Raw genomic sequence first — 14,483 nt, 5'->3', positions numbered from 1 at the left:
TGTCTCTAAAATACCATTACATGTCTTCATGTTAATGGGAGTTTTATACGTATGCAACTCCCTTATGTCATGGACACTGATGTACTCCTGTTCCATTAGAGAATAAGATGCAAATTCTCAAAAAAGATGGGATATAATCATGTTTACCACTGTTTTACCACATCTTCCTTTGATTACACTATTGAATCTTTTAGAAACTGAGGAGTCAAGCAAATATACTCTGTATTATTTGATGAAAAATGAGGCCACGTGGCAGTATTTATCACATAGGTATGATGGTTTCTAATGTTTCTGAGGGCTCAAAGGTCATACTTATTAAATCTTTCCCGACTTCGCCATACACAGACAGATCTCTCTGTTTTTATTTATTAATCCTTCACAAATACAACAACAACAATACTACTACTACTACTACTAATAATAATAATACATTTTATTTCTATTTCATATTTCCCAAACTCAAGGTTGCTTTACAATTGAACAGTTGCACAGGCAGAAGAAAGATTCAGGTTAAACAGCACACATATCATATGCATTGAGAAATGTCCCTTTTGAACTCCATTAGAATGTTCTCAGAAATTTTGTGGTGGATGCACATTTTACTTTCTACATTCACCTGCTTAAAGTGGAATGCCTAAAAATAATCTAACTTGAATACTCTGTAATGCATTCTCAGCAGAATTCAGAGTTCAGTTCCCAGTCCAGGTAAAACCATTACATCATATCCATAAGAATTTCTGTGCATTTGCATACTTCTGTAACATCTGCAAGTGTGCCAAATTTCATTCATTCATTATCTGTAACCGCTTATCCAGTTTAGGGTCACATTGGGTTCAGAGCCTACCCAGAATCATTGGGTACAAGTCAGAGACATACCCTGGAGGGGGCACCAGTCCTTCACAGGGCACACACACATATAGACATATTCACTCACACTTACGGACTCTTTTCCACCTACCAACGTGTGTTTCTGGACCGTGGGTGAGTCACACAGCTCCAGGGACCTGGAGGTTGTGCGTTCGATTCCCGCTCCGGGTGACTGTCTGTGAGGAGTTGGTGTGTTCTCCCTGTGTTTCCTCCGGGTCCTCCCACAGTCCAAAAACACACGTTGGTAGGTGGATTGGTGACTTGAAAGTGTCCGTAGATGTGACTGTGTGAGTGAATGTGTGTGTGTCTGTGTTGCCCTGTGAAGGACTGGTGCCCCCTCTAGGGTGTATCCCTGCCTTGTGCCCAATAATTCCAGGTAGGCTCTGGACCCACCGCGACCCTGAACTGGATAAGCAGTTACAGACAATGAAGGAATGCCCTTGTTTACCCACATATTAACTCAACCCACAGCAGTTCTGCTACTATGCAAAAAATAAAATCAGAATTCCTTTGAAAACTATATACATACTACCTACAGCATTACTACATGCAGGATGATTTTGAATGCAGTTTTCTAAAAATTGCACAGTACTTCCTGTTTCCAATAAAGAACATTAATTATTCATGATTTGCATACATTTCCCTCATCTTGTATGTCAGAAAATTATGTTCATTACTCTGGCTAACTTAACTGATGAATATTTTCAAAGGGTGAGGTTAGATTAGGGTCAGGACCTCCACGCTCTTCTATTAACCACCATTAACCCTTGTAAGTTGAGTGCTATAAAACCATAAAACATTATTGTAACTAGGCCAGGTCTAGCACTCTTGACCCTGTCAACTACAAGGCATTTGTTAATGTGTGTAACAGTACCTAACAATACAGAATGTCAAAAATATAAAATACAGAAAATGACCCATGAAATAATCCATATTAAATATTACATTCATCATGTTATACCAGCAGTATACAAGCCTTTCCATTTTAAAATATTTAAGATGTTCTGAGTATTTTACCATGTCTTATCTTGAGATATACATATATTTTTTAATTCTCCTCCCTAACCTCCAATATTTCCCAGAGTTTAACCAGCATACTCTCACTTTCATGAGACCAAGCTACCCTCCATGATTCTCATGAAATCACATCGCACTGATATGGCATTTTACTGTATGTAATGCCATAGAGCATCCCATGAGGACAACGCAGACATGGTTCACAATCTGTCACCAACTTTAGTGGTACATGTTTACAGAGGGCCAGAGCTGCATCAAAGGTCATACGACCTTCTGGTTCCCTGTTCGACAGATGGAAGTCTTTACTTTCCCAGGCTGTCAGAGATCTCATAGTGTGGGAACAATGTCTGCGTTCTCACTACTTCATTGTTCTTGTTCTGCTTGTCTCTTAAAACAACACGAGAAGGAAATGCTAAGATTTCTCCAATCACGCTCCTAATTATTACATAAAACTATTAAAATATTTCAGCTGACCTTTATATTCTTTGAACATCTACTGAAAAATGACAAATAAAATGATTGTAAAAAATGTCTTTACATTTACTTACATTTTCTAATTTACTAATTAACATCTTGTTGGATGTACATTATGTATAGATAAAGTACAACACCGAGGTGCCACATTTAAAGTTTTAAAGTCTTCCATTCAATCAAAGTTTGACCTTTGAGCTAGGTCTCAGGACCTTTGACCCAGAGAGAGGAGCTAACTCCCACTTTGGAGGATTGAATTCATAAGGCTGCTCAAAAATAATTGAATAAAACAGGACGAGATTTATCCATCACTTCAGTCATGGCCAATGCTGCTCCATAGTCAAGCTATCCCCATTATAAAAAGCATTTGATTAATCACTATTCAAAGGATCAGCAATCAATCAACAGAATAATTGATTAAAATAATAAATAAATAAAACTTCCTTGTATCTTTGTAGGCGGCACGGTGGCGCAACAGGTAGTGTCGCAGTCACCCAGCTCCAGGGACCTGTTCGTTTCCCGCTCCGGGTGACTGTCTGTGAGGAGTTGGTGTGTTCTTCCCGTGTCTGCGTGGGTTTCCTCCGGGTGCTCCGGTTTCCTCCCACAGTCCAAAAACACATGTTGGTAGGTGGATTGGCGACTCAAAAGTGTGAGTGTGTGAGTGAATGTGTGTGTGTGTCTGTGTTGCCCTGTGAAGGACTGGTGCCCCCTCCAGTGTATATTCCCGCCTTGCGCCCAGTGATTCCAGGTAGGCTCTGGACCCACCGTGGAATTGGATAAGCGGTTACAGATAAATGAATGAATGAATGAATGTATCTTTGTAAAGAATTTTAAATCTGATTACATGACAAACAAACATTTTACAGAAAACAGCCAGTAACTTCTTACTGAAAATAAAAAACAAAGTAAAGAGACAATTCGCCTCTATAGTGAAGCTATTACAAGTGACATGCATTATGTATCTCTTTTATTTGCATTGATGTAACCACCATGCAATAACTCCCCACTTTGAGAACCTTGTAGTTCCTTAAAAACCATGTGTGAAAAAGTGATTTTGTTTTTCATGTAAAGAAAAAAACCTTTCTAAACCTAGTGCATGAACAATGAAAACAACATAAGATTGGAAAAGGTTTATTTATTGTCATTGTACAACATACAACAAACTTATGCCTCCACATTTAAAGGAAAACTATGTAAGATCTGTGTTTTTTTCTTTTTGGGCTCCCCCAGTATAAGTCATTTTTATAGTATTGCACTGAAATCAATGATAAGGGGAGTGGGGCTAATTTTCTATCCTCCCCAAAAGTTACATAGTGCATTTTCTGCAGCGATAAGCCCAGAGTAGCCACAACAAAAGCTCTGTTGTCCCTATTACAGGTCAGTGAAACTTCACAATGATTTTGAAACCGTTATTTTTAGTTAATTATATTACATTTGGTTCCTTTAACCCATCCATGGCAGTGAAAATATCCACCTACGCACATGGAGAGGCAAGCAGCTTACAAAAAGAGTTCTTTAAAAAACATGTCCATTATGGGACTAAATGTGATTCCTCTATGGCAGTACACAATATTATATGCAACAATTAAATTATTTTTACTTATAGTTACCTAGCAGTAAATATCAAACACGTGTGAGTGAATGTGTGAGTGTGTGTGTTGCCCTGTGTATGATTGGCACCCCTCCAGGGTGTATTCCCGCCTTGCGCCCAATGATTCCAGGTAGGCTCTGAACCCACCGCGACCCTGATCTGGATAAATGGTTACAGACAATGAATGAATGAATGAATAAATATCAAACACAAATTGGAATTTAAAGGAAACATGAACTAGGATTATATTCATTAAGCATGCTTATCTCTTTTCTAACAGATAGATCACAAATATCCACTCTAACTAGGCATTTCCCCTGTGAAAGTAAGAAGAATGGAAAGTTTTTGTTTTCTCGTGTCCATACTTGACATGGATTCCAAGCTCTCCTTCTCTATACTGGGTGAGCCAATACTGCCCCCTAGTGACATAATAAATCTTAACATGGAAATTCTAATAATAATTAAAAACTTTTTCTGTCATTTGGAGCACAGAGTGAGCCCCACCCATTGCTTTGATATTATTTTGTACATAATGATACTGAATTTGTTCTGATGTGGAATATTCGCATTAACATTAACTCTATTAAGTACATTTTATATATATATATATATATATATATATATATATATATAAAGTGTGTGTGTGTGTGTGTATCTTACTGTCTTATATCTTACTATGACTGAGATCAGACTGTTACAGACTGTAGTTTGAGTGATGTATTAGCATACTTTAACTTGATCATAGTTAATGAATTCAAGCAGAAGAGGAGTAAGTAAGGGTTAAACATCACAGCACACTCACACCAATCAGCATTAACATTAAAATTACCTGCTTGTTTCTTCACTCATTGTCTACTTTTTATCAGATTTGCTTGCTGTATTTGTGCACACTGTAATCCAGCAATTACAGACTTTCACCCTGTATTTCTATGGCTGGGAACTTCGGAGGACCACCATGGAGCAGGTATTATTTGGGTGGTGGACCACAGGGCCATCACTAGAAATTAATGATTAGGGGGGCTAAGCTTTAACCAGGGGTGTCTAGGCTGCTGCCTTTACAAAATAAAAGTCAAATATTCATTTAGAAGTACAAAAACAAAATTGAGTTGTAAAAAAATCATCACTCATTCTATACAGGCATCTGTAAAATATACCGTCATAATGTCAGGAAAGAATCTAAACATCAATTCCGTCTGCAATAAATACTGCAGTGTTTAATGCATGAACAATTTAACTGGCTTTTTCAGCAGGTTTATTATACACTGATCAGTAATCAGGTTACCTCTGCTAGCATAATGCTATTTCAAATAGTGCATCGGTGGCTTTTCAATTTGATTAATTAAAGATCGTAACTGGCATTCAATTCATATTTTTGTCTTGAAATTACACTCGCCATCAGGAAATTCATTACACCTTCTCACTGCATACACTGTGTGCATATTCAGTCAAGAAAGCAATACACCCCCCTAAAAGAGGTCAATGACGGTATATTTTCAGCACTGCAGTGACACTGACATAGTGGTGCTCCTGTTAGTGTGTGTGCCACTAGTGTGAATGGATCAGACACAGCAGTGTTGCTGGAGATTTTGTAAATTGTGCCTGCTCGTTGGCCACCATATTAAACACACATAGTAGATGTCAAGACAGAGAAAGTAGCTTGCCTGTTCTATTTCAGGGTCATGGTGGGTTGGGTGTCTTCCTGGAATCACTGGAAGCAAAGTGGGACACACCCTGGTGGGGGTCGCCAGTCCTTTGCAGGGCATCACACGTACACTTGACACTTTTGAGTAGCAAATCCATCTACAAAATTGAGGGTTTTTTGAACTGAGGGAGAAAACTCATGTGAACACACCTCACAGACGGTCACAAGGAGCAAGGCTCAAACCCACAAGCCAAGGCCACTGGAGCTGTGTGACAGTGACATCACATGTGGCACAACCATGCTGTCTTAATATGATGCAGTAATCCTCTAATCCTTCCTCACTGGTCACAGGATGATGTTGTCTGGGTATTGCAGTCCAGCAGTGACATTCAAATGATACAGTCATACCAGCACAACATGCCTTAACACACCACCACCATGTCAGTGTCACTGCCGTGCTGAGAATGATCCACCACCCAAAGGATACCTACTTGTGGTATTTTAAGTGGTCTTTTGGGGTCCTGACCATTAAAGGAGAGGGTGACAAGGGGCTGACAATTTATGTGGAGCAAAAAATGGAACGCAGTCTGTAATTGCAGAACTGCCAAGTGCACATATAAGGTTAAGTGGAGCTGACAACATGGAAAATGAATGTAAAACCAAGGGATTATTTCAAAGTTTTGGCAGTCTATAGTAAACAGACCTGATCAAATAGAGATGAAATGGAATATAACTTAGGAGCATGTACACAATTATGACCAAGAACTGAATATATGATGCTTAAACTATGAGACATAAATGAGACAGAAATAAGCTTATACATATATAGACAATGCTGTATATTAATATGCTGTGGCAATAAAGATTACTAGTATCACCAGTTTATATCTCACAAGTGTTTATTTTAAATTAAGGCTTAAATATGATAAATGAGTAGGTTATTTTTAAATGAACATTATTACCACTATCCACAGGCAGATGGCAGCCATGAGCCATATAGTAAACTGAAAAGGAAGCAAAGACTGGTATAGTGGGTAGAATATACAGAGTAGTACTGGGATGTAGAATAAATCAAAACCTCAGGCTGTTTTTACTGCGATTAAATGAGAAAATGGTAGCTATATGGATCAGTTGCATTGTTGTGAGTAATAATGCTAGTCATTTTAGGATTTATAAGAGCGTGATTTCTGTTTACTACATTGAGATGGTTTTCAATGGTTTCTCAACTCATTATGAAAATTCCTTATTTAACTTAAGTCATGACCAAGCTACAATATTTCTCATGAAAAAAAATTGTTCATAGGTGTGAGTGTGTGAGTGAATGTGTGAAAGTGTACCTCTGTGAAAGACTGGCGACCCTTCCAGGGTGTCTTGTGCCCAGTGATTCTGGGTAGGCTCCGGACCCACTGCGACCTGGAATTGAATAAGAGGTTGCAGACAATGAATGAAGTAATGGGGGGGGTGGAGTTGGACCATGCAAATAGTTTGTTACTTACATGTGTTTATATTCAAACATGACTGATACTTTTTTCTCCTATTTATTCATTCATTGTTCTGTTATTGACAGGGTCCTGGGGTTGTAGGACTGAACCCCGCTTCCGGTGCCAGTCTGTGAGGAGTTTGGTGTGTTCTCCCTATGTCAGCATAGGTTTCTTCCCATGGTCCACAAGTTGGTAGGTCAACTGGCTGCTCAAAAGTGTCCATAGGTGTGAGTGAATGTGTGAGTTTGTCTTGGACTTGCCTCTAGGTGTTCCCACCTTGCGCCCAGTTACTCAGAGTAGGCTCTGGCACATGATGGTTACAGACAATGAAAGAATGAATGAATCCTGGTCCTTGTGAGCATCCGCCATGCACATTGTAGTTTTCTATTTACTTGCTCACTTCCACTTCAACGAAAGAAGGGTTGTTAATTAGTTGCATCAGGTGGGTTGGAGGCAATGTGAAGAGGTTCACCAGGACCAAGTTTGAGAACCAGTTCTATTCTGATAGGTTCTTTAGGCATCACTGTCCACCTATGAGAGATTAATTTACAGACAATGAATTTCTGTTCAGTTGAAACTGAAATGGCTCCCTATGACCTAATATAATGTGCTACGTAGTTTATGAAAAAAAATACTTATTCACTAGAATTATGCCCTTAAAATTAGACGTGCGGTTATAATTAAACATAAATAACTTTATAGTAAGTATACTCTACTTCATGGCTGAGCTACTTATCCTATAACAATATATTTAGTGAACTCCATAGGGAGGAAGTCATTTTGGATTCTGTTTTTTTTTTCAGTTGGATACATATTACTAATTCTTGCTAAAGCTGTAAATTTATATATCCTTGCCTGTGAATTTTTATTTTATACAAATGTTGACCACATATCTTGTTTTCAACATGCAAAAGCAGCATTTTAAAGTAAATAAAGGTATAATGTTTATCAATATAATTAATAATTATGTATTTTAAACAGTCTGGTATAAGTAATTTTTTATAATCCTTTATATAATTTTAAAGCAGACTGTGAGCGTAGTGCATCTCCTGATTACACCGTGTACTGCAAGCGAGCAAAAAAAAAAAAAAAAAAGGCGGAAGAGCCCCAGCAGTCTACTTGGTCTAGGCGACTGTACTGCACATGCTCAGAAGGGTTGTTTTTCACCAAACTCTGCTATAAGACCTGGCTGAGCGCAGTCAGGCAGCTGCTTTTGCCAGCAACTCTAACAGCCCCACGGTGCTGTTACTGAAGACCCGCATCCTCAATGAGTGTCTCATAGCTGAAGCACTGAACCGGCCTGCAGTATTTCTGCATGGCATAAAAACTGGTCAGTGCACCGAGATCAACCCTAACTATTGGGATTTCTTTTTTTTTTCTCCTTTTCTTTTTGTTTCATAGTCTGTTTCCATCATGGTGCTCGGAAAGGTGAAGAACTTTTACGTCAGCTACGACTGTCTTAATGACAGCAATGTCCCCGTCTTTGCTAGTGGGGACTATGTCTCAGGAAGAGTGGTCATCGAAGTCACTGGAGAAATTCGTGTGAAATCTTTGAACATTCACGCCAAAGGACTGGCTAAAGTTCGGTGGACTGAGTCACGTAATGCTGGATCCAACACTGCTTACACGCAGAATTACACAGAAGAAGTGGAGTATTTAAACCATAGGGACATCTTAATTGGACATTACAGAGGTAAGGAGCATTTCGATTTGTGCACTTTTTCGAAGCGAGTGGGCTGTCAGTGAATGATGCTCATATAGTGCTGCAATGACAGATGCTCCTTATTGGGCTTGTGTTGGGTTTATAAACGCTTTCTCTCTTTTAACTTACGGCCATTCATTGAGGCACACGCTGGAATGTTATCACTAATACACTTTGCTACAAAGGTCCCAAAATCAAAACGAATAATGGGAGAGATGTGACGGCTGGTCTCAATAATGGATACCCCTTACAGACTCAAGCAGCTGGCTTTATTTTGTACAAAATTATAATAATTTTAATATTAGTTGTCTAGTACATAAAGTCCTTATTCGTTTAAAACCGTTTCGGTATTTTGTTTTAAATCTCCTGCAGTGATAGTGATAGGGTAACTGTTACTGTTCAAAACAAACATATCCAACTAATACCGACTGTTTTTAAACTTAGATTTTAGAAACAGTAAATGCCTAAAAAGTTTATATCTGTAAAATTAAGTATTTAATGAAAAACACGACCAATTTACATCATTTACTTTAATTCTTGGGGTATTCCAGTAAGTTTGTGCCCTTTGTTAGAAGCGGTTTAAACCTGTTCAGAGACTGGGGGTTGTGCGGACAAGCCTCTGCGCTCTGATTGGTCGAAGTACTCGTGTGTGTCGAATGACCTCATACCTTTGCAGAAAGAGTCACGTCTACATTGCAACTTAGTTTCTGCTGTGGGGACTTGCAAAAAGCATATTTGTATTGGGTTTTGTATCATATTATACATAAAGAGACATTAAGATGATTGTAGGTTTAATAAATATTGGAAAATTGAAGATACATCTATGTTGCAATGTCATTGGTTATGGTTTCTTTTTTTTTAAATTGGAGCAATCATTGGAGCTGCTTGGATAAAAACTTCTCCACCTTTCATTATTATTTTAACTATTCAAGAGGACTACGTTTACATGTGTCTTTGACACATTCTCTGTAATATAAACAGTCAATACAGTTCTGTACATATGAATTTACCAATAAATATTTATGAATTAAAATGTATTTCTGTCTGCGTAATCATTTAAGTGTGAATTCAATTTGGTTTATGTACGTCTTGGAACACATTTGCCCACTCAAGCTTTTCTTTGAAACCATGCTGCAGTACACATGTTTGTTCCTTATGGGGGCGTTCTAAACCGGTTCAGCCAACTGAAAGCCTCGCAGTAATGTATGCATGAGGAAATCCGGCTGAGGGCGGCTGCTTACACCGGTTTGGTCCGGTCTCTTCTAGCTCTTGGCTGCCTTTGAAAGTCTGCCTGGTGGTTGTTTATAGCAATACTGCTGCTGTTTAGGCTGTACAGGATTGCTGAGGTGGCAGCAAAATAACTGAACAAAAGCATAATCTCATAAGCCTTATAATAAACAAGACTTTTCTAAGGTTTAACTAAAATAAACCAAGTGTATTTGAGTCTCAGCTGTTTTATTATATATATATATATATATATATATATATATATATATATATATATATATATATATATATATATATATGTACATCTTGTGGTCAAAACCGTTCTCAAATCTGATTTAATATCAAGCACAACAGTGGAACACATTTCTTAACTTCTAGGTCCCTTCTCAGTGTTATAATGTTTCACATCTTGTATCACAATTTAATAACTGCATGTGTATTAAGAGGTATGTTTTGTCTTATGGTTTGGAACTTTATATTTCAGGTTTGGTATATAGAATTTTATTTTTCTTTGTTCTAGACGATGAAAACTGTGAAGAGGGCTTCACTCTACTTCACTCAGGGCTACATGAGTATCCATTCAGCCTTGAACTCCCTCAGACGTAAGTTATTTAAAAAATAAATAAATAAATATACATATGTTGTGTATCAGAGGAGATGCTCACTAAACTCTTAATATCCTTCTTTCTCATTTTAGGCCTCTGGCAACGTCGTTTGAGGGGAAGCATGGCAGTGTGCGCTATTGGGTGAAGGCTGAACTGCACCGACCCTGGCTCCTGCCCATGAAAGTGAAGAAGGAATTCACTGTTTTTGAGCACATCGACATCAACACTCCACTGTTGCTGGTAAGAGGAGGACTTTTAAAATCACCCTAGAAAAGCAGAACGAATTCAGTATGGCCAAGCGCTTATTTTCTGTTCTTTCCTATTTTTAATATCTTTACAGTCACCCCAGGCTGGCACAAAAGAAAAAACCCTTTGTTGCTGGTTCTGCACCTCAGGGCCTGTTTCACTAAGTGCTAAAATTGAGAGGAAAGGCTACACTCCAGGTAAGTCAGCCTGTTGTTCTGCCCACTGGCTACTGGAAGTGATAATGTTCATGTTAGAATATCATATACCAAATATAGTTATATTTGTAGTTATATACCTGTGTTTTTGTGTTGTTGTTTATTTTTGCAGGAGAATCCATCCAGATCTTTGCTGAGATTGAGAATTGCTCCTCCCGAGTGGTTGTGCCAAAAGCAGCCATCTACCAAACACAAATCTTCTATGCCAAAGGGAAAGTAAAGGAGATCAAACAGCTCATTGCTAACCTTCGTGGAGATCCTCTACCATCTGGCAAAACTGAGACATGGGATGGCAAAATGTTGAAGATCCCACCTGTCTCACCTTCTATTCTAGACTGTGGTATTATCCGTGTGGAATATTCCCTCATGGTGAGTACAAAACTACATTTAAAAACAAGTACTGTTTTGACTATTACTGACTACTTGACTACTTGATTGTTGACTACTACTTACTGGTCAATTTAGGGTGTTCTATGGGCTAATGTCATGTCTCTACTCAGGTGTATGTGGACATCCCTCGTGCTGTGAATCTATCTCTAAACATGCCCCTCGTAATTGGCACCATACCACTCCATCCTTTTGGCAGTCGCACTTCTTCTGTCAGCAGCCAGTGCAGCATGGCTGTGAACTGGCTGGGCATGGCTTTGCCAGAGAGGCCTGAAGGTAGTGTATAAATTTAATAAATATATCAATTAAGAACTTACTTTCCTCAAAACGTAAATTGTAGATAACCATTATCCTTGGCTTAACAATGGAATTATTTTAAAAAAGAAAAAACCGAGGAACAGTCTAAGCTTTTATGAAGCGATAGCATCCTGTTTCACCTGATTTAACATTCTTATGCTTATTTTTTCAGCTCCTCCAAACTATTCTGAAGTTGTCACAGATGAGCAGCGCCCGAACAGCCTTGAGCTGCCTGCAGTGCGAGATGAACTGGAGGGACCACTGTTTGCTTACATTCAGGAGTTCCGCTTCCAGCCTCCACCCCTGTACTCTGAGGTACGTTGTAGTTTCAACTTCAAAGATAAACTGGAATGCTTTGTTCTCTAAGTAATATTCTGAAGAAAATGCAACATACACTAATCTTCCTTTTTTGTACATTTGTTTATTATTATTTTTTTATTAGATTGATCCAAATCCAGAGCAGGGAAACATCACTCAGGACAGAAGATCTGATGTCTGTCCATCGCGCTGATAGAAGAACAGAATCTGACCTGTGATGTCAGAGGGTTTCATATCTACTGAGCCTAACTCCACCTCTGGGGTTTGTTCTTCCTTCACAAAGAAAAACGAGGAACCAGACTGCTTTGCGCTGTAGACGTCTGTCTTCGAGGAGGTCTAGCAAGGTGTGCCCTCCTGGTTGCGAGGTTGTCCTCCTTATCAAATCGAGAAGTGACCTACAAAAGGTGCTGAAGGTCTCAAGTCATCCCTGTCATCTATTTACACAACTTGGGCACCTATTCTAATTCCTATTCTAAGGAATTAGGCCCTGTGCCCTTTTGACTCAAGATGGACTTAAAGGAAACCCAAAGTAGTACTCCAAGGCAACCTTCATTATTTGCTGTTTGAATGTAGTTTCCAAATCAGCACGATGAAGTTTCATTACCCATATATGCTGGAATAAGACTACTGGCATTGTATCTTACAACTACACTGCATAATGCTACAAGTAGCGCTGTACTGAAAGGGCCGGAAGCATTACTGTAGTTGTCATTGATGGTTAGAACTATACAAGTAGAATGAGCTGCAGTGTTATTTCACTTGTTCCCTTCTGAGTTTGGGTTTTGAGATGCAGTTAAAGGCATCCAGATTTTCACTTTTCAGAAACTGCTGTATGTGAGGAGAGTAGTTCTGTCACAGTATCGCATGCCTGTTAGTACAGGGTATGCCATTAACAAGAGTGGATCACATGCTGCCTGTGAAGGGCTTAGTTTCAGGCAGTTTGTTCATTTTTTGCATTTGCCAAACAAGTCTTTTTTTAGTCTCTCTCTGAGTCATGTGACTGTTCTGGTTTAAGTGATGAGAATTGTCACCAGAAAAAGGCTAACAAAGACATACAGAGATGCAAGAGGAATGACATTCCTTTTTATTATTATAGTTTTTTGTTTTTTGTTTCCTCTTTATACATACATATATCTAAAATGTTTGTACATGTGTGGCTCCAGTCAGTCTGGGCATGAATGGAGATGGTCAACAGCATCCCTGATCACCGTGTTCAGTTCAAGTAACACAATTTAAATGAGTGTCACATTTGTTTTCAAACTCATTTAATTTTTGATGACGGCCTGTTTGAATATGAACACTTTTGGCCTAAAAATGATTAGCACTTTTTCCATGAACGACAGCTAAGGTCTAAGCAAAGAAATATCATAATTGACATCAGCAAATATGATGCCAGAACAAGCAGAAAGTAAGCTGGACAGATCATTCACTAAGACGTTTACAAGTTTAGAGCATATAGACATTCTTTTGAGCCATGGAACATAGTTCTGTGGCCTTGGCACAAATTAACATCATCCTGCTCTCTTTTTGGAGTTTTCCTACTCTTTCTTGGTTTAAGTTCATACTTTTTGTGTTGTGCTTGTATTTACCTGGCTGAGAAGGGAATATTATCCTGTGTTAATGTGCACAGAGAAATTTGCGTCCTTTTTGTTATGGTTGAACACGAGTTAAAGATATACCATTGTATAAGAGCTCCTCCTCTTAACATTCTATTAAATGCACTTCCAGTTAATGATGAAATTCATTTAAAGATGATGTTGAATATGTAGTGTGTACAGGAATCAATCTGTGCATTTCAGACTGGTGCATCGCTATTGAACCTGACTTTCGTCTATGTTACCTCATGTTCCATTTCAGGGGCTGAAAGGTCTAAACTGATTTAAGCTTCTTTAAAAATTAGAATATTAAAGGTGCAATATTTTTTGTTTGTTTGTTTGTTCACGTATGTGTGTCTTTTTACAGTTTTGTATCTTTCGCATGTTGCTCCTTTTTGTATCATGATTTTCTAGGGTATGTATATTATGCCACAGTGAATGTTTTGTCTTCCTCTGTTAAATAAATAAGCCTTTTTTCTACTGAATGTATGTTTTAATTTGATTATTCACTAAATGGATGACCATGAAGTGGTACTGTTTCAGTCATTCTTTCTTTTGACAGATTATTTACAAAAGCAGCCAAATATGACTTTCAAAGTTTCCAAGTTCAGTGAGTGCATGGATAAAATATAAATCCATTGTAATTGAGAGCAGGGAGGAACAGGGTCAAATGACATCATCAAGACCTTTCAGTAGCAGTCACCATGCACCTGTGTTGACAGACAAGAAAAAAATAAAATGAATTCACTTCATAAACACGTGTTTGCTCTTGACATTTACCGTAATGTCAAAATAAATCAGACAGGGTGTAAGAGGCAGGTG

At 38.4% G+C, this 14,483-nt stretch overlaps 1 protein-coding gene across 1 annotated transcript; it reads left to right on the top strand.

Moving 5' to 3' along the window:
* Window positions 1-8,267: 8,267 nt before the first annotated feature.
* arrdc3b (arrestin domain containing 3b) lies at window positions 8,268-14,126 on the top strand. The gene is made up of 8 exons (XM_066651416.1): window positions 8,268-8,762; window positions 10,519-10,600; window positions 10,696-10,843; window positions 10,944-11,046; window positions 11,177-11,433; window positions 11,565-11,727; window positions 11,921-12,063; window positions 12,191-14,126. The coding sequence occupies exons 1-8, from the start codon at window positions 8,483-8,485 to the stop codon at window positions 12,257-12,259; spliced, it is 1,245 nt and encodes a 414-aa protein (XP_066507513.1). The 5' UTR covers window positions 8,268-8,482; the 3' UTR covers window positions 12,260-14,126.
* The last annotated feature ends 357 nt before the right edge of the window (window positions 14,127-14,483 follow it).

The sequence above is a fragment of the Hoplias malabaricus genome, chromosome 18 (assembly GCF_029633855.1).
Source record: "Hoplias malabaricus isolate fHopMal1 chromosome 18, fHopMal1.hap1, whole genome shotgun sequence".
In the NCBI taxonomy this organism is placed as follows: Eukaryota; Metazoa; Chordata; class Actinopteri; order Characiformes; family Erythrinidae; genus Hoplias; species Hoplias malabaricus.
Note: the sequence above shows the minus strand (reverse complement) of the source record. Positions and strands in the feature narration are given on the sequence as shown.

Bases quoted from the DNA above. Each gene is read 5' to 3' on its own strand.
- arrdc3b (XM_066651416.1), top strand. From the start codon at position 8,483: ATGGTGCTCGGAAAGGTGAAGAACTTTTACGTCAGCTACGACTGTCTT. The intron at 11,728-11,920 runs GTAGTGTATAAA...TTATTTTTTCAG, and splicing joins TTTGCCAGAGAGGCCTGAAG to CTCCTCCAAACTATTCTGAA. The intron at 12,064-12,190 runs GTACGTTGTAGT...TTTTTTTATTAG, and splicing joins CTCCACCCCTGTACTCTGAG to ATTGATCCAAATCCAGAGCA.